The following is a 27232-nucleotide window of genomic DNA, read 5'->3' on the forward strand; positions in this document are numbered from 1 at the left end:
AATGTATTCTTGTACCCTGTATTCCTGATAGTATTATTTTTGTAGTATGATCACAGCAAGTACATGAATTTTCCAGTTTTGTGGGGAAATATTCAGTGTTCTGAAATTTAACTAGATTTAAAATCATTATTAAACAAAAAACAAGTCAAATAGCACTATCATATTCTAAATGGCAATTCAGCATTGTATTTATAGTCTCAGTAGTAAAAACCAAACCTAAAAGAAATGTGTACCCAATATGACACACTCTCAATGTTTAAAGAACAGCCTGAATGTGGAATTTTAAAAAGTTAATTATATTAGGTAGAAGCAGAGAATCTATGAAAAGATTTAAAATTGCTGCTGCTAGAACTGAGTTGGAAACTCAAAGGACTTGAGTCTTGGCTGGAGGAAAACAAAGTAAATCTTTCATGTATGTATTCTGATTCACCCAGGATGAAAACTAATCATACTGTAAAGGGATATGATCCTCTGAAGAAATGGAAATAATCTGTAAGAAAGATAAATTATAGCCTCTTTATTAGCAGGGAAAACTATTAGGGCTATATGTCACCCTGGAACCATTTCCTTCACAATGCTTCTAGTGACTTTTCCAAGATAAATTTTTTAAAAATACAATAAAAGATAAAAGTATCAATTGTCGGTGGGTGAAAACATATTACTACTGCCTAAAGCAAACCCAATACCGGATGTAATACACATCAGAAAATTTTTATTATTTTGTTTAATTAAAGTTGTAGAAAAATTAGCCTTTTTGCCTGTTCTGATATTTATATGTTGTCACTCAACTTCTGAGGATTCCAAGTCAATTAACCTAGAATTTTAAAATGCATTAGTGATCCCTACTGCAGCAAACTGTGTATTCTATAGTTCATGAATCTTATTCTTTCAATAAACACAGGGTTTTAAATAAGATGAAAATGATAGTCTCCATAATCTTAAAATCTAGGCAAAACAAATATCCTCATGGTCCAGTAACAATTCATAAAATGTAACCAGGTCACTAGACCAACATACTAGTGTACAACTTTAATAATTTCTAGCAGCAAAACATCTGGAATAGCCATTAACAAATGTTTTCACTGGATTGAAGATTAATTTCTTTGTAAGAAGAAATTTTTTAAAAGTACTCTGAAGTATAGTTCAGCTGCAGGTAAACATGAAAGTTATCAAAGATCTTGTTTATCTCCATTTTTCCCAGTGGAATCAAGTGCAACTGGAACCTTATTACTTTCAACAAAAACAGATTCAAAGGCAGCTTCCTGTTCATCCAAAGAATCAGCAGCTGTTGCTCCTTTCATTAGTGTTGTGTTGGTAAAAGACTGTTGCTGTTTGGAAATTTTACTGGATTCCACTGTTTTTCTACCTCTTCTTTTACCAAGAATTTTGACATAATTAGCAGGTATAAGTCCTGTTGTTTGACCATCAAGACTGGCCAGAAGCCAACCACGCACTCTGGGTTGCTGTTCTGATGGAAGAAAAGACAGCCTTGTAATTATCACATACTTTGAGGGTCCAACAGAATATTGATAATAAAATGTTAAGTAAAATCTCTGTTACACTTACATAATAAAGTACATAAACAAATAGTGTACATGAATATTCAAAAAATCAAGATGAGTAGGTTTAATTTAGGATCCCTTCTTATAACTTACACTTTTAATTTTATATTTACTGAATATTTTTTCAGCCTTGAAGAACATGAAATTTACATCAGTTGGTGCATTCATAGAGTAAAAAGATTCAGTTCTATCAAAAGATGAAAACTAACATCAATGTCTTTCATATTTTAAATTGAAATTTAAGGAATGAATATCTCATCACTTCTCAATAGGATAAGTTAGGGGTAAGTATAGAAAATATATACATTTACGTAAGGCAGCTTTCTTTATATACTTTTGGCTGAAATATAAAGTTCATTCTATATGATTGTGATGTATAATCCTGAAGGACAGTGAATGTTAATTTTAATCCAAGGTGGCAAAAATTGAAGACCTCAGTTACCTATAGCTACATAACAAAAAGTTAAAGGCAATACTCTAAGCTTAAAGTAGGAAGGATTATTTAAATATTCAATTTTGTACTTTGATATTCTCCCACCTATTTTATCCATGTCTTTAAAAACTTGTTTAACTGTTAAGTTTTAGTTCAACACTATAATTTAGGCACAATATGACATTTTCATGTTTAATACTACTGTATAATAAAAAAAAAAGTTAAATTAACTATGTTTGTGACTGATTTTGTTCTAAATGCCCACACACAGTTTACTTGAGCAATGGAGGAAAGCAACGAAGCAAAGCCAAAGTGTTAAAAGGCACTATTAGTTGAAGAATAATCTGAGATATAAAATTTTTCTGGAATATTATAATTTAGTTGAAAGAAACAACATTTGATCTTTATTCTTTAATTAGATTTATTAAAACTAATTATCTGTATTTTCCTCTAACAATAAATCTTAAAAAGAAATAATTCTTTTGCAATCTAAAATAGTAAGTTACTATTTTCACTAGAAGAGAAACATGAATATAATACCTAAAAGCCAGGATTTTTGAAAAGTTACATTTTATTTTATTATTTATTATTTAAAAATTTTTCTTGGAAGCCTAGGTTTTGTGTGTGAAGAGATGAGGCAGAGATTTAGCAAATTTGATCCAAAATTTTCTATTATTTATACATTAAACTAATGATTAGAACATTGGAGGTATTTTTCCCTTATGTAAACAGTGACTAACACCAATAAAAGGTTAAAGTTTCCATTAATAGATCACATGGAAATCAGCCAAAGTGGTTAAAAATACAGGTTCTGAAGTCAGATAAACCTAGGTTTATAGTCCAGCTCCAACACACTGGACAATTTACTCATTCCGAATCTTGCTTTCCTCATGTGTAAACCAGGAACAGGATAATAACAGTACTCACTTTACAGCATTATTATAAGGTTTAAATGAAATATGTAAAGTACAGTGCCTAGTACATTGTTTTTTTCTTTTTTTTGGCCGCCCCATGGCTTGCGGGATCTTAGTTCCCCAACCAGGGATTGAACCTGGGCCCTTGGCAGTGAGAGCGTGCAGTCCTAACCACTGGACCACCAGGGAATTCCCCCTAGTACATATTAAGCAGTCTATAAATGGCAGCTGTTATTATTGTTACTAGTATCTTTACCAACAAAATGTGACTTTTCGTAGCAAACCTGAATCCCCCCAAATACACAAAAAAATCTTTTTTTTGTAAATCCACAAAAATTCTGATCATTACTGGGGAAAGGTGGAGGAAAAGGCCATTTTGTCTGGAGCCATTAAAAACTATTAGTGACCTCGTCTGAAAATTAACCTGAATGCCTATAAATTTCTTGCTGAGGTTCTTTAATACGTCATGACAGTAATTCCTAAATGTTCATGTTGAAGTTTCTAAAGTAAACATTATTCAAGTAAAAAAGAAAGCAATACTAGTCCCAGCAATAAAAGACCAATAGGGATGCTTAGATGATGCTAGACAATTACTTTGGTTTATTAGATTTGTTACACTTAGCGCTTACCTCATGTTTTGGGGTGGTAATTAAAAGTGTTTTGAGTTTAGAAGAGATTATATAAACAAAATCTTTCCTTATCTCAGTGAAATATTATTAGAACAACTCTGATGGGACATTTTTCTCCCACTCCCCCAGATTTAGAAGGTCTACATTGACAAAGAGAAATCCTAGTAACTACTTCTGAGTTAACTAACAGTGACCAAGATCCTTTAATGCAGTTTTTAATATTAAATTTACAAATTCTAAAAATGCACAGATAATTCCAATTTATTCATGTTTTGTTACCTTTGAGAGCTAAGTTTAGCATATCACCAGCACGGAAAGAAATTTCTTCTTCGGATACAGCAACAAAATCATATTCTGCTCTAGCAACTACATGGTCATCCTCACCACTTGCCCAGTTGGTATTGTCTATAAACCAAATTAAGAATTAAGATTAGGTTAGTAAAACTTAAAAAAAAAGAAAAAAGATATTTCAGTGGCTATGTTTTGCAAACTGTATAAACTTATTTGCCAAGAGAAAAGTTCCCCCCAAAGTAAATTCCACAATTAACACTACGTAAAATCAACAATATGTTCATTACGATACCTATTATAAACTTTTTCCTATTCTTTAAGCTCCAAATTCTAGTTCCCTTAAAGCCAGGGGTCAGCAATTATTTTGTAGAGTAAAAAGATTTTTGATAGTAAATATTTTAGGCTTTGCAGGCCATGAGGCAAAATTGAACATGTTGTATAGTTTCTTATATAAAGAGAGAAAAAAATTTTCCATAAATTTTATGAAAAATTCAAAATGTAACAATTGAATTCTTTTTTTGTAATATAGGTCTACTACAAAGAACGGAATCTTTTTGGGATAGGATAATATTTCACTTAATTTGGGGTTCAAAGGTAGTGTTTTTTATCATCAATATCAATTGCAAATATTCATCTGTTAACGCTAATTTGTAATGAGATTTGAGGTATTTCATTCTGAAAATGTTTTTTCACATAGATATGTATTGCCAAATTCTGATATCAATACATTGAACATGTGGTTTTAATTGAGCATATTCATCCTAAGAAGATGAATAGAGTAGAATTCTGTTAAATTCCTTCGATATTAACCTTTTAACATGTCCTTACATTAGATACTAATCACTTCCAAATGAAGATTAAATGGAAACTCCTCAACGGCAGTTAAATGGATTTTGAAATATGGACATTTCTTTTGCACTTGCATGGAGGTCCAAAAACACTTCTGCATTGTAGTTTGAGCTTGAAAAGTGTATCTGCTGCAAATTTATGTGGGAAGGGAAATCTCGTTTCTTTAACTTTTGACAACCTGGGTGGGGAGTGTATAAAGCAGTGTGACATTACTTGCGAGTCAAACAATATTAGTTGTTGTCAAAATAACTTCACTCCAATGTAAGTTTCACAATATAATTGCTATTCTGCCTTATAGTTTTAGGTTGAATTCATTAAGAAGATTACCAAATCTGCAGCAAAAGCTGATTTCCAAAGCCATTAGGCGTTTTCTAAGAGTGGCTGATGGTGGTTCTTGTTTTTCAGAAAAATTTCAGTCTTGGCCTTGATCCCTCAAAAAGAGTAATAAAACTTAACCACTGACTGCTCAGCCATCTAACTGCTGTGTGGTAGGGCAAGTCAGGATCTTCAGCTTCTACTTCTGACAAAAATTCACAGAACTGACAATAGTTATGTCCACAAGGGTGACTGAAGTTCACCTTTGACATTACTAATTCAGTAACACATGATAAATTCAAATATTTTCTGCAATGTACTTGCTGATGAAGAATACAATGAATAACTATAGGCTTTAAAAACCTTATATTTTCAAAACTGTAAATTTTGTCCAACTAAGCCTTTTCCTGTTCCACACAAATTTTTACCACCATCAGTCACAACACATCTTTGCAGATGAGTGTTTTTTCCGAATTCTTTGAAAATATTCTTGTCTGTAGTTGTTCCATGCAGACTATTCAGAGGCTACATCTTCAGCCACTTCAGATTCAACATTGACTCTTCCAATAAACCACTGAGCAGTAACAATATCTATTGGGTCATCATGAGCCAAGTAAATCCATTTGAACTTACCTGCCTTGTTTTAAAATGACTATTAAAATGATATTGTTTCAAATACTCTTCAAGAAACTGTTCTCCCTGAAAGGTTAACAGTCTTAAACAAGTTTACTTTCTCTGACACATTTCCTTGGCTGTTGCAATAACCACTGGTAAACAGATTTCCTTGCTAATCTGACAAATGAGCCTCTCAGAAATTTATTTTGGTTGCAGGCTTATTTTTTCTTCTTTTGCTTATTTATTTGTTTATGGCTGCGTTGAGTCTTCGTTGCTGCATGCGTGCTTTCTCTAGTTGAGGCGAGCAGGGGCTACTCTTTGTTGCAGTGCACAGGCTACTCATTGTGGTGGCTGCTCTTGTTGTGGAGCACAGGCTCTGGGCGCGTGGGCTTCAGTAGTTGTGGCACACGGGCTCAGTCGTTGTGGCTCGCAGGCTCTAGAGCGCAGGCTCAGTAGTTGGGGCACACGGGCTTAGTTGCTCTGTGGCATGTGGGATCTTCATGGACCAGGGCTTGAACCCATGTCCCCTGCATTGGCAGGCGGATTCTTAACCACTGCGCCACCAGGGAAGTCCCTTCTTTTGCTCCTTCCCCCGACCCCTTTTGGGTGAGGAAATTCTGCTATGATGAGCTATTCCATTTTAAATTTTCTAATTTTTCTGACTGTTGACTTCCTGTGAGTTGGGAATATTGGGATGAGTGCTCAGTCTGGTAATGTTGATGTACTGGGTTGGCCAAAGAGTTTGTTTGTTTTTTTCTGTAAGATGGCTCTAGTAGTGCTTAGTTGTCTTTAACTTCATTTGAAACAATTTTGTTAGACTGTTTTGTGACAGCTGTTATATCAGCAAAAAAAAAAAACTTAACAAAATTGGTGAATTTTTGTGTAGCCATTTTAATATTGAGGATTGAAGGAAAAAAGCAACATTTTCGGCATATTATGCTTTATTATTTCAAGAAAGGTAAAAACACAACTGAAGTGCAAAAAAAGATTTGTGCAGTGTACGGAGAAGGTGCTGTGACTGATCGAACGTGTCAAAAGTGGTTTGCGAAGTTTCGTGCTGGAGATTTCTCGCTGGATGATGCTCCACGGTTGGGTAGACCAATTGAAGTTGATAGCCATCAAATTGAGACATTAATTGAGAACAATCAATGTTACACCACGCGGGAGATAGCTGACATACTCAAAATACCCAAATCAAACGTTGAAAATCAGTTGCACCAGCTTGGTTATGTTAATCGCTTTGATGTTTGGGTTCCATGTAAGTTAAGCGAAAAAAACCTTCTTGACAGTATTTCCACATGTGATTCTCTACTTAAACGTAATGAAAATGTTCCGTTTTTTTTTTTTTTTTTTTTATGGGAAGCCACTGAGGAGTGTTAGTCTTGAAATGACTAGTGGTCAGATTTGTGCAGCATTGTGCAGGATACACAAAGCACGGGGTGCCAAAGGGGCTTTTTTTTTTTTCAATTTATTAATTTATTTATTTTTGGCTGTGTTGGGTCTTCGTTTCTGTGCGAGGGCTTTCTCTAGTTGCGGCAAGCGGGGGCCACTCTTCATCGCAGTGCGTGGGCCTCTCACTATTGCGGCCTCTCTTGTTGCGGAGCACAGGCTCCAGACGCGCAGGCTCAGTAGTTGTGGCTCACGGGCCTAGTTGCTCCGCGGCATGTGGGATCTTCCCAGACCAGGGCTCGAACCCGTGTCCCCTGCATTGGCAGGCAGATTCTCAACCACTGCGCCACCAGGGAAGCCCTGTTCTGTTTTTAAAACAAATTATGACAGGCGATGAAAAGTGGATACTGTACAATAATGTGGAATGAAAGAGATCGTGGGGCATGTGAAATTAACCACCACCAACCACACCAAAGGCCGGTCTTCATCCAAAGAAGGTGATGTTGGGACCTCTCTGGTGGCGCGGTGGTTAAGACTCCACGCTCCCAATGCAGGGGGCCCGGGTTTGATCCCTGGTCAGGGAACTAGATCCCACATGCATGCCACAACTAAGAGTTCACATGCCACAACTAAGGACCCCATGTGCTGCAACTAAGGGGTGGGTGAGCTGCAACTAAGACCCGGTGCAACCAAATAAAAATAAATAAGTAAATAGATACTAAAAAAAGAAGAAAAAAAAAAAACAAAGAAAGTGATGTTGTGCATAAGGTGGGATTGGAAGGGAGTCTTCTATTATGAGCTCCTTCCGGAAAACCAAACGATTAATTCCAACAAGTACTGCCCCCAATTAGACCAACTGAAAGCAGCACTCTATGAAAATCGTCCGGAATTAGTCAACAGAAAACACATAATCATCCATCAGGATAACGCAAGACCACATGTTTCTTTGATGACCAGGCAAAAGCTGTTAGAGCTTGGCTGGGAAGTTCTGATTTATCCATGGTATTCACCAGACATGGCACCTTCATTCAGATTTCCATTTATTTCAGTCTTTACAAAACTCTCTTAATGGAAAAAATTTCAATTCCCTGGCAGACTCTAAAAGGCACCTGGAACAGTTCTTTGCTCAAAAAGATAAAAAGTTTTGGGAAGATGGAATTATGAAGTTGCCTGAAAAATGGCAGAAGGTAGTGGAACAAAATGGTGAATATGTTGTTCAAGAAAGTTCTTAGTGAAAATGAAAAATGTGTCTTTTATTTTTACTTAAAAACCAAAGGAGGACTTCCCTGGTGGCGCAATGGTTGAGAATCCGCCTGCCAATGCAGGGGACACAGGCTCAAGCCCTGGTCCGGGAAGATCCCACATGCCGCGGAGCAACTAAGCCCGTGTGCCACAACCACTGAGCCTGCGCTCTAGAGCCCGCGAGCCACAACTACTGAGCCCGTGTGCCACAACTACTGAAGCCCATGCGCCTAGAGCCTGTGCTCCTCAATGAGAAGCCACCGCAGTGAGAAGCACGTGCACCACAACGAAGAGTAGCCTCCGCTCATCGCAACTAGAGAAAGCCTGCACGCAGCAACAAAGACCCAATGCGGCCAAAAATAAATAAATAAAATTTAAAAAAACACAACAAAAACCAAAGGAACTTTTTGGCCAACACAATATATTGTAATCCTTTAACATAGCTATGTTGTCTCTGCATAATAAATGTAATAATGGTTTACCACCTAATTCAGTAACAAAATAATCCAGACTATACTTACTGTGCCTTAAAAGTGTGACCTTCAAAGTCCACTTCACTCTTCTTTTCTTGTGTGGCATGTATGTACTCATAATAAAAATATATATTGCAGTATAACAATACATGTGGCACTCAACACATTGCCAAATTATGTTACTGACATCTGCAGCGTGCAGAACAAGTGCAAAGCAATGAGAGTGCCAACATAGATAGGATCTCTATGTTACAAACTCCTCAACTCTGGTCTTTCAGTACAAAAGTAGCCATAACAATACATACATGAATGAATGTGGCTGTGTTCTAATAAAACTTTACTAATGGACACAGATATTTGAATTACATATAATTTTAACATGTCACAAATAGTATTCTTTTGGATTTTACTGTAAAAACCATTCTTAGTTTGTGGGCTGTACAAAGACAGGAGCAAGGCAGATCTTGCTGACAGGTTATCGTTTGCTGACCCCTGTCCTAAGCAGCTAAGAAGTCACAGGGCCTAAGCTTCCTCAGTTCCACTTTTCCTCAAAAATGTCTTAGTATCATTACCCACTGCTCCCTCTCTGGCCTCAGATAAAAAAATCGCCCCTCCTTTTCACCTGCCTTGGATCGTATCTTCTCCCACCTCTTACAGGAGGCTTCATCTTTTGACTCCTGTTTCTCCCTCCTCAACAATCAATCCTTCTCTACAGACTCCTTTCTTTCAGTCTAAAAACATTCCCAGATTTCACTTCATAAAAGACAAAGCACAACAAAAAAACTGAAAACTACCACATCAACTTGCTCTTACCCAAGCAGGCTGTTGATTTTTCTTCCTCCATTCATTGTTAATCTTTTCTTTTTTCACACCTTCTGATTTTATATACCCTTTATACTCCTCCATGGTTTCTGTCTCCTCCACTTTACTAAAATTGCTTGCTGGAGCTGATGACCTCCAATTGCCAAATCTGATGATCTTTTTTCAATTCTCGATCTTATCTTACTACAGCATCTGACACCAGGCATCATCCTTCTCCCCCTTCTCGAAATTTCCTCCTTTCACCTTCACTTCTATAACACAGGATTAACACAGTTCTACTTCCGCTCTTCCTGGTTTCCATCTTAGTCCCTCTTTTCTCTCTACCACTGTAATATCATCCACTAACACTATTTCAACTCTCACTTTTATGTGGATGACTCTTAAATATTTCATTTTTCACCTCTTTCCTAAGATCCTTTCCTGCCTTTTAAACTGCTTTCTAAAACTTTCTCAAGTTCCATTTGAATGTCCCACTGGCACAACCAAACTCAATATAGCTCTAATGAAATGAATGATAATCATTCACAAACCAGTTGTTCCATGTGATTTCTCTGTATTTATTTTATTGACTTTGCCTTCAAATAAATATCCAGAATGTGACCCACCTCAGAACCTGCATCACTGTGACCCAGAGCCAAGCCACCATCATTTCCCACTTGAATTACTATTAATGGCCTCTTGATTCTCCAGACTGGTCTCTTTGGCCCTAGCTCTACCTAAAAACCGTTCTCAGGAAAAAGAGTTTTTTTTTAAACCTAAGTCAAATCATATCACTCCTTTGCTCAAAATTCTGCCATGACTTCGCATTTCAGAATAAAAGCCAAAGTTCTTAAAAATGTCTACAAGGCTTATACCATCTACACACTGTACTCTTCCTTCCTTCATCTCCTGGTACTCTGACTTTGCTCCATTCGTACTGGCCTCCTGTCGTTCATGTGACATGCCAGGCACACTGCCACTTAAATAACTTTGCAGTTCTGCTGTTCCCTATGCCTCCAGCAGTTCTCTCATACAGCTTAGCCCCTTTATCTCCTTCAGAGAGGCCTTCCCTGTGTGTAGCTCTGTAACCCCATTTCCTACCACTGGCACTCTGCAACACTCTTCCCTGCTTTATTTTTTTCCTATGGCACTTATTACCTTGTGACTTACTATATATTTGACTTGTTTATTGCTGTCTCTAACCACTAGTCACAAGGGCAGGAATTTTTAAAATCTGTTTTACTCACTGCTATATCCCTAGATCCTAGAACTGTGTCTGGTATGTAGTAGGCACTCAACAAATATTTGTTAACAAATAAAACATTATCCCTCTCATAACTCAATTTTAAAGGTCTAGGGCATTTCAATTCCTCCTTTCCCTTTATGTACTCCATCTAGCTAGTAACTAAATCTGTTACATCTATTATATCTTTGCTGCTTTTCACATACCCTAGTTCAGGTCTTCATTATTTCTCATCCATTCAAATGTAAAAGCATCATAAGTGATGTCCCTAAATTAATAAATATTTATTAAGCACCTTCGATATGCTGGTCAGGTTGTTAGCTTTTGGGAATACAATGGTAAATATAACCCAAAATTGTTTATTACTCTTACCATCCAATTTCAACCTGTGTTAACCTGCACTGACCTATTTTAAACACTTACGACAGACTAACCTCTTTACAGCACTGTTTATATGTATGTCACAAGCCTGCTTTAGAAAACAAAAACAAAAGCAGACAACCAAAAAACCATCCTTTCCTTACTAAATGAAGATTAAGTCTTGTCATGGAAATTAAGATCTTCCATTATTAGGCTCCAATCTAATTTCTCAGCCTTACTTCTTAATATCCTTCTATTCAATACTACAGGACAGCTGATGAACAAATCTCATATTTCCTACCTATATACTTTTGTTCAAACTACTCCATCTGCTTCAGTCTTTTTTTTTTCCATGTAACTGATGGAATGTTACCTATCTTTCGAAAATCTAACTTAGATGTTACTTCTTTCTGGATACAAATAGTCAAAAAATGTCAGCTTCACTTCTGAACTGAGATAATACTCTGTACCAGTTGACAGAGTAGAGGCTTAACAGTCAAATATGCCTGGTTTTGTTTCTGGTTCTGGCTTATTAAAGATGTGACCTTGAGCAAGAGACTTTGAACCTCAGTTTTATCACTTGTAAAATGAGGATAATTTCTCTTAGGATTGTTGTAAGAATTAAATGAGTAAAATACACGAAATACTTAGCACAGTGTCTTGTATATAAAAAAGGCTCAAGAAGAAGGAAGAAGAACTACAGTCCTGCAGCCTGTGAAACAAAAACCACATTCACAGAAAGATAGACAAGATGAAAAGGCAGAGGGCTATGTACCAGATGAAGGAACAAGATAAAACCCCAGAAAAACAACTAAGTGAAGTGGAGATAGGCAACCTTCCAGAAAAAGAATTCAGAATAACGATAGTGAAGATGATCCAGGACCTCGGAAAAAGAATGGAGGCAAAGATCAAGAAGATGCAAGAAATGTTTAACAAAGATCTAGAAGAATTAAAGAACAAACAAACAGAGATGAACAACACAATAACTGAAATGAAAAATACACCAGAAGGAATCAACAGCAGAATAACTGAGGCAGACGAACAGATAAGTGACCTGCAAGACAGAATGGTGGAATTCACTGCTGCGAAACAGAATAAAGAAATAAGAATGAAAAGAGGGGCTTCCCTGGTGGTGCAGTGGTTGAGAGTCCGCCTGACAGTGCAGGGGACACGGGTTCGGGCCCTGGTCTGGGAGGATCCCACATGCCGTGGAGCAACTGGGCCCGTGAGCCACAATTGCTGAGCCTGCGCATCTGGAGCCTGTGCTCCGCAACAGGAGAGGCCGTGACAGTGGGAGGCCCGCGCACTGCGATGAAGAGTGGCCCCCACTTGCCACAACTAGAGAAAGCCCTCGCACAGAAACGAAGACCCAACGCAGCCAAAAATAAAAAAACGCACCATAATGGGGGGGGGGGTATGGGAGTGCAGAGGAAGGATGGGGCGGGGGGGAGGGGAATGGTAGTTTAAAAAAAAAAAAGAAAAAAAAAAAGAAAAAAAAAAAGAATGAAAAGAAATGAAGACAGCCTAAGAGACCTCTGGGACAATATTAAACACAACAACATTTGCATTATAGGGGTCCCGGAAGGAGAAGAGAGAGAGAAAGGACCCGAGAAAATATTTGAAGAGATTATAATCGAAAACTTCCCTAACATGGGAAAGGAAATAGCCACCCAAGTCCAGGAAGCGCAGAGAGTCCCATACAGGATAAACCCAAGGAGAAACATGCTGAGACATACAGTAATCAAACCGGCAAAAATTAAAGACAAAGAAAAATTATTGAAAGCAGCAAGGGAAAAACGACAAATAACATACAAGGGAACTCCCATAAGGTTAACAGCTGATTTCTCAGCAGAAACTCTACAAGCCAGAAGGAAGTGGCATGATATACTTAAAGTAATGAAAGGGAAGAAACTAAAACCAAGATTACTCTACCCGGCAAGGATCTCATTCAGATTCGATGGAGAAATCAAAAGCTTTACAGACAAGCAAAAGCTAAGAGAATTCAGCACCACCAAACTAGCTCTACAACAAATGCTAAAGGAACTTCTGTAAGTGGGAAACACAAGAGAAGAAAAAGACCGACAAAAACAAACCCAAAACAATTAAGAAAATGGTAATAAGAACATACATATTGATAATTACCTTAAACGTGAACGAATTAAATGCTCCAACCAAAAGACACAGGCTTGCGGAACGGATACAAAAACAAGACCCATATATATGCTATCTACAAGAGACCCACTTCAGACCTAGGGACACATTCAGACTGAAAGTGAGGGGATGGAAAAAGATACTCCATGCAAATGGAAATCAAAAGAAAGCTGGAGTAGCAACACTCATATCAGATAAAATAGACTTTAAAATAAAGAATGTTACAAGAGACAAGGAAGGACACTACATAATGATCAAGGGATCAGTCCAAGAAAAAGATATAACAATTATAAATATATATGCATCCAACATAGGAGCACCTCAATACATAAGGCAACTGCTAAGAGCTCTAAAAGAGGAAATCGACAATAACACAATAATAGTGGGGGACTTTAACACCTCACTTACACCAAATGGACAGATCATCCAAACAGAAAATTAATAAGGAAACCCAAGCTTTAAATGACACAATAGACCAGATAGATTTGATATTTATAGGACATTCCATCCAAAAACAGCAGATTACACTTCCTTCTCAAGTGCGCACAGAACATTCTCCAGGATAGATCACATCTTGGGTCACAAATCAAGCCTCAGTAAATTTAAGAAAATTGAAATCGTACCAAGCATCTTATCTGACCGCAACACTATGAGATTAGAAATCAATTACAGGGAAAAAAACATAAGAAGCACAAACACACGGAGGCTAAACAATACATTACTAAATAACCAAGAGATCACTGAAGAAATCAAAAAATACCTAGAGACAAATGACAAAGAAAACACAACAATCCAAAACCTATCGGATGCAGCAAAAGCAGTTCTAAGAGGGAAGTTTATAGCTATACAAGTCTACCTCAAGAAACAAGAAAAATCTCAAATAAACAACCTAACATTACACCTAAAGGAACGAGAGAAAGAAGAACAAACAAAACCCAAAGTTAGCAGAAGGAAAGAAATCATAAAGATCAGAGCAGAAGTAAATGAAATAGAAACAAAGAAAACAATAGCAAAGATCAATAAAACTAAAAGCTGGTTCTTTGAGAAGATAAATGAAATTGATAAACCATTAGCCAGACTCATCAAGAAAAAGAGGGAGAGGACTCAAATCAATAAAATTAGAACTGGGCTTCCCTGGTGGCGAAGTGGTTGAGAATCTGCCTGCCAATGCAGGGGACACGGGTTCGAGCCCTGGTCTGGGAAGACCCCACATGCCGCGAAGCAACTAGGCCCGTGAGCCACAATTACTGAGCCTGCGCGTCTGGAGCTTGTGCTCCGCAACAAGAGAGGCTGCGACAGTGAGAGGCCCGCGCACCGCGATGAAGAGTGGCCCCCGCTCGCTGCAATGAGAGAAAGCCCTCGCACAGAAACGAAGACCCAACACAGCCAAAAATAAATAAATAAATAAATAATTAAAATAATAATAATAATAAAATAAAATAAAATTAGAAATGAAAGAGGAGAAATCACAACTGACACTGCAGAAATACAAAGGATTATAAGAGATTACTACCAGCAACTCTATGCCAATAAAATGGACAACCTGGAAGAAATGGACAAATTCTTAGAAAGGTATAACCTTCCAGGACTGAACCAGGAAGAAATAGAAAATATGAACAGACCAATCACAAGTAATGAAATTGAAACTGTGCTTAAAAATCTTCCAACAGGGCTTCCCTGGTGGCGCAGTGGTTGAGAGTCTGCCTGCGGATGCAGGGGACACGGGTTCGAGCCCTGGTCTGGGAGGATCCCACATGCCGCGGAGCGACTGGGCCCGTGAGCCACAACTACTGAGCCTGCGCGTCTGGAGCCTGTGCTCTGCAACAAGAGAGGCCGCGATACTGAGAGGCCCACGCACTGCGATGAAGAGTAGCCCCCGCTTGCCGCAACTAGAGAAGGCCCTAGCACAGAAACGAAGACCCAACATAGCAACCAATCAATCAATTAAATAAATAAATCTTTAAAAAAAAAAAAAAAATCTTCCAACAAACAAAAGTCCAGGACCAGATGGCTTCACAGGTGTATTCTATCAAACATTTAGAGAAGAGCTAACACCCATCCTTCTCAAACTCTTCCAAAAAACTGCAGAGGAAGGAACACTCCCAAACTCATTCTATGAGGCCACCATCATCCTGATACCAAAATCAGACAAAGATACTACAAAAAAAGAAAATTACAGACCAATATCACTGATGAATATACATACAAAAATCCTCAACAAAATACTAGCAAACAGAATCGAACAACACATTAAAAGGATCATACACCATGACCAAGTGGGATTTATCCCAGGGATGCAAGGATTCTTCAATATATGTAAATCAATCAATGCGATACACCATATTAACAAATTGAAGAAAAACCATATGATCATCTCAATAGATGCAGAAAAAGCTTCTGACAAAATTCAACACCCATTTATGATAAAAACTCTCCAGAAAGTGGGCATAGAGGGAACCTACCTCAACATAATAAAGGCCATATACAACAAACCCACAGCAAACATCATTCTCAATGGTGAAAAACTGAAAGCATTTCCTCTAAGATCAGGAACAAGACAAGGATGTCCACTCTCACCACTATGATTCAACATAGTTTTGGAAGTCCTAGCCATGGCAATCAGAGAAGAAAAAGAAAGAAACGGAATACAAATTGGAAAAGAAGAAGTAAAACTCTCCCTGTTTGCAGATGACATGATACTATACATAGAGAATGCTAAAGATGCCACCAGAAAACTACTAGAGCTAATCAATGAATTTGGTGAAGTTGCAGGATACAAAATTAATGCACAGAAATCTCTTGCATTCCTATACACTAATGATGAAAAATCTGAAAGAGAAATTAAGGAAACACTCCCATTTACCACTGCAACAAAAAGAATAAAATACCTAGGAATAAACCTACCTAGGGAGACAAAAGACCTGTATGCAGAAAACTATAAGACACTGATGAAAAATTAAAGATGATACCAACAGATGGAGAGATATTCCATGTTCTTGGATTGGAAGAATCAATATTGTGAAAATGACTATACTACCCAAAGCAATCTACAGATTCAATGCAATCCCTATCAAATTATCAATGGCATATTTTACAGAACTAGAACAAAAAGTCTTAAAATTTGTATGGAGACACAAAAGACCCCAAATAGCCAAAGCAATCTTGAGGGAAAAAAACGGAGCTGGAGGAATCAGACTCCCTGACTTCAGACTATACTACAAAGCTACAGTAATCAAGACAATATGGTACTGGCACAAAAACAGAAATATAGATCAATGGAACAGGATAGAAAGCCCAGAGATAAATCCACGCACCTATGGTCAACTAATCTATGACAAAGGAGGCAAGGATATACAATGGAGAAAAGACAGTCTCTTCAATAAGTGGTGCTGGGAAAACTGGACAGCAACATGTAAAAGAATGAAATTAGAATACTCCCTAGCAACATGTAAAAGAATGAAATTAGAATACTCCCTAACACCGTACACAAAAATAAACTCAAAATGGATTAGAGACCTAAATGTAAGATCAGACACTATAAAACTCTTAGACGAAAACACAGGAAGAACACTCTATGACATAAATCACAGCTAGATCTTTTTTAATACACCTCCTACAGTAATGGAAATAAAAACAAAAATAAACAAATGGGACCTAATGAAACTTAAAAGCTTTTGCACAGCAAAGGAAACTACAAACAAGACGAAAAGACAACCCTCAGAATGGGAGAAAATATTTGCAAACGAATCAACGGACAAAGGTTTAATCTCCAAAATACATAAACAGCTCATGCAACTCAGTATTAAAAAAAAAAAAAAAACCTAATCAAAAAATGGGCAGAAGACCTAAATAGACATTTCTCCAAAGAGGACATACAGATGGCCAAGAGGCACATGAAAAGGTGCTCAACCTCACTAACTATTAGAGAAATGCAAATCAAAACTACAATGAGGTATCACCTCACATCAGTTAGAATGGGCATCATCAGAAAATCTACAAACAACAAATGCTGGAGAGGGTGTGGAGAAAAGGGAACCCTCTTGCACTGTTGGTGGGAATGTAAATTGATACAGCCACTGTGGAGAACAGTATGGAGGTTCCTTTAAAAAAGTAAAAATAGAATTACCATATGATCCAGCAATCCCACTACTGGGCATATACCCGGAGGAAACCATAATTCAAAAAGACACACGCAGGGCTTCCCTGGTGGCGCAGTGGTTAAGAATCCGCCTGCCAATGCAGGGGACATGGGTTCGAGCCGTAGTCCGGGAAGATCCCACATGCCGCGGAGCAACTAAGCCTGGGCTCCGCAACTACTGAACCAGCGTGCCACAACTATTGAAGCCCGTGTGCCTAGAGCCCATGCTCCACAACAAGAGAAGGCACTGCCGTGAGAAGCCCATGCAGTGCAACATAGAGTAGCAACAAAGACCCAATGCAGACGAAAATAATAAATAAATAAATTTATTAAAAAATAAATAAATAAGTTAATTAAAAAAAAAAAAAAAGACACATGCACCCCAATGTTCATTGCTGTGCTATTTACAATAGCCAGGTCATGGAATCAACCTAAATGCCCATCGACGGATGAATGGATAAAGAAGATGTGGTACATATATGCAATGGAATATTACTCAATTATAAAAAGGAACGAAATTGGGTCATCTGTAGAGACATGGATGAATCTAGAGACTGTCATTCAGAGTGAAGTATGTCCGAAAGAGAAAAACAAATATCGTATATTAACACATATATGTGGAACCTAGAAAAATGGTACAGATGAACCAGTTTGCAGGGCAGAAATTGAGTCACAGATGTAGAGAACAGACGTATGGACACCAAGGGGGTAAAGCAGCGGGGGGTGGCGGTGGGGGTGTGATGAATTGGGAGATTGGGATTGACATGTATACACTGATGTGTATAAAACGGATGAGTAATAAGAACCTGCTGTATAAAAAAATAATTAAAATAAAATTCATAAAAATAATTTTAAAAAAAGCTCAATAAGTCTTATGTTTCTCCCCAAGTGTCGTACTACTTACACTCTTTATGCCTCATTACAATTACCTATTTATGTGTCTCGCCCACCTCTCTCCCAGTAAGTTTTAGAAAGATAAAGGGATTATGCCCTATGTTATCTTTGTATCTTCCACGGCATCAAGTTCAGTGACTTGTGAACAGCAGTTAAGTAATGTGTGCTGTTAAACTGAACTAACAAAGAATAAATCAACAAGCCTGTTTTTGCTACATGTTCCTCTTCCAGTTTTGAAGTTAACTGAAAATATAACTGGATCAAAATATTAAATACAAATGAATAAAGAAAGCTAATTTAATCTATTCTTGAAATTTGAGATTGTTATATGGTTTTTGAACCCATTCTATTACTCTTACCTGTTACTTCGTCACTGTGAGTAGACAGCAGTTTCCAGATGAGGTAAGGACCACCAAGGATAACAGCAAAGAACAAGAATATTGGCCAAGATTTTGCTGAGTTAGTTGCTCTGTCCTCAGCACCAAGGCAAGCGACAGTTCCTTCACTTTCTGCCCATAGGTCCTCATTCTCAGAGTCTCTTCTTAAACCTATCATCCATTGTAACCGTCTGTAAAGATACCTTATAGTCCTAACTAATGCAAAAGCTGAAAAAACCTTTGTGAAGTGTATTTTTAATCGGGAAAAGTGGTTTGCTACATCCAATACAGCCCTGAAACTGTTATAGACAGCTGAAAAGGTAGCATCCATCATCATGCTGACAGAGGCAAATGCATGCACAATACTTTCAATGGACTGAAATGCACCTCTGCTGCTTTCTTCAGCTTGCTGAACAAATCTACTAGGTGGAAGATCATCTATACGAAGGCGGTTATAGCCCAACCCATTATACCCATAACTATAAGGGCTATAGCTTCCATAAAATGAATTTCCATAGGCACCATATCCAGAAGAAAATGAACTGTAAGCAGGTCTGAAAGTGTTCACATTACTGCTTCCTGTCTGCTGAGATGGCCTTGGAAGAATAGGCGGTGGCACTCTGGTAAGTGTTGGTTGTCCAGGTCTTGTCAATAAAGTAGGACCCAAATCAGCAGATCTAAAACCAAAAAGGATTCAAAGTTGTAACTTAAGCACACAATAAATCCATTCAAAGTAACTATTAAACACTTTGTATATACCTAGTGTTATGACAGATCCTACAAAAGATGTCTTAAGAGTAAGGAATAGTCTCTAATATCCAGATGCTTAGAATCTGTGTTAAGACAAAATGGATAAAAGAGCTAACTGAACTCTATATTCTTGTTTACTTATGCTGCATTATTAGTAGTATCTTCAATCTGTGGTTTCCTTTTAAGACACATGTCCATTTCCTCAGGGTTAGTTACAACTCGATATCTGTCCATCCTTACACCTAAATGGCACTATCTTAATTACTGTAGTTTCATAATAGGTCTTAATATCCAATAAGACAAATCTTCCTACACTATTTTTCATCTTCAAGAGTGTCTTGGCTATTTGACCCTTTGAACATCCATATATATTTTAGAATCAGAGTTTGAAGTTCTACACTGTTCTCCCCACAAAAGCCCTATTGAGATTCTGGTTTGGGATTACATTAAATTCGTAGATTAATTTGAGGTGGTCGACATCTCCATTATATTGAGAGTTTCAACTCAATATAACATCCTCCATTTACTTATGTCTTTTAAAGATTTTTCTTAATAATAGTTTTTTAAAATAACCACTGAGGGACTTCCCTGGTGGTGCAGTGGTTAAGAATCCACCTGCCAATGCAGGGGACAGGGGTTCGTGCCCTGGTTCGGGAAGATCCCGCATGCCACAGAGCAACTAAGCCTGTGAGCCACAACTACTGACCCTGCGCTCTAGAGGCCGCAAGCCACAACTACTGAGCCCATGCACCACAACTACTGAAGCCCGCGTACCTAGAGCCTATGCTCTGTAACGAGAAGCCACCTCAGTGAGAAGCCTGCATGCACACCACAACAAAGAGTAGCCCCTGCTCGCGCAACTAGAGAAAGCCTATGCACAGCAATCAAGACCCAACACAGCCAAAGATAAATAAATAAATTAATTAAAAAATAAATAAAATAACCACTGAGTCTCAATGTTTTATAGTTTACTGTGTGGAGGTCTTTCTTTAGATTTATTTCTATATATTTGATTGTTTTGATGCTATTGTAAACGGTGTCTTTCTAAAATTTCACTTTTTTGCTGTTATATAGAAATAATTGATTAAAAAAAATATGGTCCTTATATCTAGCAACTTTATTTTGGATTCTTCTTTTGTATTTTCTAGAATCTTAAGGATTTGCAGTCATATTGTATGTGAATAACAATAGGTTGTTTCTTCCTTTTTTCAATTCTTACAGCTTTGATTATTAAGGTATTGCATCTAGGACCTGCAGTACAATCTTGAATAGAAGGGATGATAGAAGGTATCCTAATCTCATTCCTAATCTCAAAGGGAAAATTTTCAAGACGTCACCAATAATTATGTTTGTTGTAGATTTAGTAGTTCCTTTTCTATTTCTTTTTGATAAAATTTTTTTACCACGAATGAATGCTGAATTTTATCAAATGATTCCTTAGCACCTATCAAGATGATTATATGAATATTTTCCTTTGTCTTTGATGAATTACATTGATTTTCAAATGTTAAAACCAACCTGCATTCCTGAAGTAGAATCAAGTAGGCCACAATATATTTCTGAATTTGGTTTGTCAATATTTTATTGAAGATTTTTTTTATATCTATGTTCATGAATGAGACTGTCCTAATATGTTTTTTTTTAAATTAATTAATTAATTAACTTATTTTGGGCTGTGTTGGGTCTTCGTTTCTGTGCAAGGTCTTTCTCTAGTTGCAGCAAGCAGGGGCCACTCTTCATCGTGGTGCACAGGCCTCTCACTGTCGCGGCCTCTCTTGTTGCGGGACACAGGCTCCAGACGCGCAGGCTCAGTAATTGTGGCTCACGGGCTTAGTTGCTCCGCAGCATGTGGGATCTTCCCAGACCAGGGCTCGAACCTGTGTCCCCTGCATTGGCAGGCAGATTCTCAACCACTGCGCCACCAGGGAAGCCCCCTAATGTGCTTTTATTGTAAACGTCTTTGTCAGGTTTGGACATGAAGGTTGAACTAGCCTCTTAAAAAGAGTTGGGGGAGTATTTCATTCTTTTCTATATTCTAGAAAAGTTAATTATTTCTTCCTTAAAGGTTTCTAGAGTTTACCAGTGAATCATATGGGCTTGGAATTCTCCTACTGGGAAGAATTTTCATTATGAATTTAATTTCTTTAGTATCATGCTACTTAAAATGTGGTCTGTGGACCAGTGCTATTTTATGAACCATTTTATACCAATCTATAATAAGAAAAGTACAGAAAACGAGATTGTGTTTAAGTAATTTGACACTGCTATGATGTTTTTACTGCATTTTATAAAAAGTATTAGTCATCATCACAAATATTTTGAGAAGCACTGCTTCAAGTGTTAAAGGACTATTTATCTTTTCTATCTGTAAAATATACCTTGCTTCATCCTCTAAATCTCTTCCTTTCCTTTCTGTATTTTCCTGTCCTTTTGTCTCTTTGTACTTCCTTCTAGGTATTTTCTTCCCAACTATTCTTTTTTAATTTTTATTTTATTTATTAATTTTTGTCTGCGTTGGGTCTTCGTTGCTGCACGCAGGCTTTCTCTAGTTGCTGCGAGCGGGGGCTACTCTTCATTGCGGTGCACGGGCTTCTCATTGCGGTGGCTTCTCTTGTTGCGGAGCACGGGCTCTAGGCACGCAGGCTTCAGTAGTTGTGGCACGTGGGTTCAGTAGTTGTGGATCGCGGGCTCTGGAGAGCAGGCTCAGTAGTTGTGGCACACGGGCTTAGTTGCTCCGTGGCATGTGGCATCTTCCCGGACCAGGGTTCAAACCTGTGTCCCCTGCATTGGCAGGCGGATTCTTAACTACTGTGCCACCAGGGAAGCCCTCCAACTATTCTTTAGGTCACTGCTACTCAAGGGGCCAATCCGCAAGATAAGGAGCTTGCACTATAATGTAAATCAACAAATTCTTTCTTCACAGAGAAAGTTTTGCTATCAAGAAAATGCCACTTGAGTGGTGGAGGGATAAACTGGAAGATTGGGATTAACATATACACACTACTATATATAAAATAGATAACTAATAAGGACCCTACTGTACAGCACAGGGAACTCTATTCAGCACTCTGTAATAGCCTATATGGGAAAAGAATCTAAAAAAGAGTGGATATATTTATATGTATAACTGATTCAATTTGCTGTACACCTGAAACTAATACAACATTGTAAACAACTATACTCCAATAAAAATTAAAAAAAAAAAAAAAAGAAAATGCCAGTTGAACTAAATGGTGTGCTCAGGGTCAATTTGTTCTACATTCTGATACAAATTTCCTATCTTGTTGTGGACTGTTACTACATAGTTCAAAAAATAGCAGCCAGCCCATAGACTCTCAGTAGCTAAAGAACACGCTTCGAGTAGTACTGCTCTAAGTCACTAATTCTCTATGTAATGGTGTCTAATCTGTTTCTAAACCTAACGAGTTCTCAATTTTGGTTACGTATTTTTTGTTCTAGAAATTCCTTTCCTCTTTTAATAGTTTCCAATTCTCTGCCAAAATTCTTCATCTTCCCTTTTATTGCCCTCAACATATTAAAGATAATTTAAAGTCTCTTTGCTAACTCCAATATCTAGAGTTCCTATGAATTTGTTTTTCCAGATGTTAACGTAGCTGCCATTTGTGTTACATAATGTCCTCCTGGGTCTGGCTATTTGATTTTGCTGTGCGTCAGCAATTATTATTGTAGCAGTAATTTGAGATTCTGGATGATGTTCTCTTTCTCCAGGTGTGTTTCATTCTGGATATTGTTTCATTTTTTTTTTAATTGAAATGTAGTTGATTTACAATGTTGTGTTAGTTGCAGGGGTACAGCAAAGTGATATATATATATATACACACACACACACATAAAACTGAATACATGTATTCTTTTTCACATTCTTTTCTATTTTAGGTTATTACAAGATATTGAATATAGTTCCCTGTGCTATACATTAGTTCCCTGTGCTATACAATAGGTCCTTGTTGTTTATCTATTTTATATATAGTAATATGTATCTGGATATTGTTTTCTGAACTATTCTCTAATTTGGTTCAGGCAGGCTGCTAAGGCTACTATGAATTCATGATGTCCCTAATTTAATTTCAGGAATTGATGATTTGAAGCTGGGCTTCTGTTCCTATAAGGGCCTGTCTACTTCTTTTATACCCTTATATCTAGATGTACCTAACACTAGGTATGGGTAATTTATCAGTATCTCGTCTTGGAAGACGTCTGAACTCCAACCATGCTTCAAGAGTCTGTCAATGTATATACACTGATCTGTATAAAATTGATGACTAATAAGAACCTGCAGTATAAAAAAACAAACAAACAAAACAACTAATACTAAACTTTCATTGGGTTATCTGTATGGAAATATGTTAATATAAATGTTTCAGACATTACGTGAAATTTCTAAAAATCTTATATGTTCTGGTATAATGTTATAAGTCATAATTCTAGTTATTACTTTAAAATGTATATCTCAGAAATAACTAAATTTCCTTGTCAATTGCACTATTATGAACTTTCATCAAATCTTTAACCGTGGTCATTTTTAAGTCTTTTGTCAGTTACAGACAGTTCTGGGTGTACTCTGATGCTTTTGCAAATATGTTCCTATAAAAGGGTTTCATCTTCAAGGAATTCATAGAAAAGACTCTGACAAGTACAGGTTTCTGGTAACTGTACTTCTGAACTGAATGAATAAGCATTTTCAGAACTCTAATGAAAAACTTATGAACTCATAAAAGTGCTAACAAAAGATCAAGATGAAAAACAAAATTAATTACATGGGGCTGAGTGAACTGATGAGGATGATTATAATTTTTGTGACTTTCTGTTTGAATTAAAAAAAAAAATCCCACAAGGACTCAGAGGCAAAGAATATAGAAATCAATTTTCACTGCAAAGTAAAGGAGCTGTTACAGTGGAGGATTACTGGACTGAATGTCAATATTATGGCATAGTATGAGTGTGTTTCGTGTTTGGTAATTGCAATCATTGTTGCTTTTGTTGTGGTCATCCATTTACAATGCTTGGTGTCAGTCTATTTATCTCTTGTAAAAATAAAATACAGTGTGTGTGTGTGTGTGTGTGTGTGTGTAAAAAAAAAAAAGAGTTTGTCAAAAGTTCTACTCAACTAGCTTCATTATCTAAGCTGCTTCTTCTGAAATCAGCAGAAGCTTCTATGGGAAAAGTGCTTTCAAAGGCCATGCTCACCTTTGTGAATTTTTAACTTTCCTGAATCTGGGCTCCATAAATCTTTATTTTCTTTTTTGCCCTATAATGCCTTCCAGCAGATGTTTTATATTCTGCTTAGCTTTCTACTTGTCCTCAGTAGTTTTTTTTTTTCCTAGAGTACTTATTCTGCCATCATCAAAAGTCCTTCCTATAATTCTTTGTCCATATTTTGTACAGTATCTTACATTTATTTATACATCTGACTCTTCCTGTAAACGGCGAGCTCCTCAAAGGCACAGGAGCTTTCCTTGTTTCTCCATCACCTAACTATAGTGCTTAGCATATAAATAGGTACTGATACAAACACTATACTGGAGTCTTTCATTAGTAAATATTTAATATACATATATCACACAGACTATTAATACAGATTTTTCTTTATATATCTTTGTATTGTTTCATAAATTGTGATGAATATGTAACTTAAAAAATTATAGGGAATTACATTTAAACATTTGGTAATAAAAAAATAAAGAGCTTTCCTCTTACTCTTCTTTGTGTTTTTTTTTTTTAAATTTTGGCTGCCCTGCTCAGCTTGTGGAATTTTAGTTCCCCAATCAGGGACTGAACCCAGGCCTTTGGTAGTGAATGTGAGGAGTCCTAACCAGTGGACCACCAAGGAATTCCCTCTTCTTTGGTTTTAATGTGGTCTGTTTCCGGCATACACAAGTGCATTCAGTGTGCATGTACAGTCTTGCTTTCTGTTACAACAAGCATAATAAGAACTAAAGAAGCCTATGACGTAGAAGAACAAATGATTTATTCTCATTGCTGAATGTGCAAAGTCTCCCCCACCCAATTTTTTATCTTGAAAAGTTTCAAACAGGAAAAAAAAATAACTTGAAAGAAAAGTACAATGAGTATCCACATACCTTCTATCTAAATTCAACAACTGCTATCATTTTGCCACATTTGCTTTCTCTTTATCACTCTCTAGTCTTTTAAAACTTCTTGAACTAGTTGAAATTAACTTGTAGACCTAATAAATTACTCCTAACTACCTCAGCAGGCATTTCCTAAGAATAAAGATATTTTATACAAAAACATAATACTGTTTTCCCATCTTTGAAAATTAATAATTCCATATCATCTATTACCCAACTGATATTCAAAACATCCATTAATCTCAAATATCTTTGTCTAAACAGCTTTATTGAGATAAAATTCACATACCATAAAATTCACCCATTTAAAGTATAAAAAGCAACAGTTTTCCATATATTCACAGAGGTGTACAACTATCACCATACGCAATTTCAGAACACTTTCATCATCCCAAATAGAAATCCCATATTTATTAGCAGTCACTCCCCATTTCTTACTCTCCTCCAATCCTGCGCAATCACTAATCTACTGTCTGTCTCTATAGGTTTGCCTACTTTGGACATTTCCTATATAATCGATTCTTGTTATTTGCGATAGTTATGTTCTATAAACCTGCAAACAGTGAATCAGCAAATACTGAATCACTGCTCCTGGAGGAAACAAAGGGTTAGGTTCCTTCAAGCCTCTGGTCACAACATTTTCATCTACTGATCAATACATATACTTTTTTATGTATGTTTCTGTTTAAAGATACTTTATCTAATTACATTGTTGACTCATTAACAATGAATTCATGGCCAAAAGCACCACAACTCATGTCTGAACAAAGTTTATCTAATGCTAATATTTTCTCCATAAGGCCTTCTAGGAACACTTCAGCACTATGCTTAGGGGCCATTTAAAGACAGTGAAATCATCAGCAAAAATGTGAAAAACGCGGCTGGCACTTAATTGATTTTGAAAAGGACACCTGTTTACAGTATGAGAGCTGAAACAAGAAGCCAGAATGTTGCTTTTTGTTCAACCTTAGCTGAGAGATGACTCAGATCTCTCACTGCTCTATGTGTGTCTGAAAAGATCATGAAAATGCCTCAAGTACTGATTTTAGGGTTACAAATAAAAATCATCGAGTAGGAGAGTTTGCAAATACTGAATCTGCAAAAAATGAGGATCTACTGTAAATGAAACTTACAATATGTAGTATTTTGTGACTGGCTTCTTTCACTTAATGTTTTGAAGGATCATCTATGTTGTAGCATGTATCAGTACCTCATTCTTTTTTATTACTATATTATATTTATCCATACATCAGTTGATAAACATTTGGGTTGTTTCCATTTTTGGGGTATTATGACTAATGCTTCTATGAACATTTATGTACAAATTTTTGTGTGAACATATGTTTTCATGTTTCTTGGGGGTGATACTGCTGGGTCATACCGTAACTCTGTGTTTAACCTTTTGAAGAACTGCCAAATTGTTTTCCAAAGCAACTGTACAATTTTACGTTCCCACCAGCAGTGCATGAGGGTTTCAATTTCTCTACATTTTGCCAACACTTGTTATTATCTGTCTTTTTTACTATAGCCACCCTAGTGGGTACGTCACTGTGGGTTTGATTTACATTTCCCTAATGGTTAATGATATTGAGTGTCTTTTCATGTGCTTATTGGCCAGTTTTAGATCTTCCTTGGAGAAATGTCTATTCACATACTTTGCCCATTTAAAAAATTAGGTTATTTGTCTTTTTAT

At 36.9% G+C, this 27232-nt stretch overlaps 1 protein-coding gene across 1 annotated transcript in view; it reads right to left on the reverse strand.

Annotated features, from left to right (window-relative positions):
- Positions 1–502: 502 nt before the first annotated feature.
- PEX13 (peroxisomal biogenesis factor 13) overlaps positions 503–27232 on the reverse strand; it is a 36077-nt gene continuing 9347 nt past the window's right edge. The window contains exons 2-4 of the mRNA XM_059943269.1: positions 18659–19353; positions 3818–3943; positions 503–1468 (exon numbers count right to left, since the gene is read on the reverse strand). Of these exons, the coding sequence (XP_059799252.1) occupies positions 1170–1468; positions 3818–3943; positions 18659–19353 (1120 nt within the window). The 3' untranslated portion in view covers positions 503–1169. The remainder of the gene's footprint in view (positions 1469–3817; positions 3944–18658; positions 19354–27232) is intronic.

The sequence above is a fragment of the Balaenoptera ricei genome, chromosome 13, assembly GCF_028023285.1.
Source record: "Balaenoptera ricei isolate mBalRic1 chromosome 13, mBalRic1.hap2, whole genome shotgun sequence".
In the NCBI taxonomy this organism is placed as follows: domain Eukaryota; kingdom Metazoa; phylum Chordata; class Mammalia; order Artiodactyla; family Balaenopteridae; genus Balaenoptera; species Balaenoptera ricei.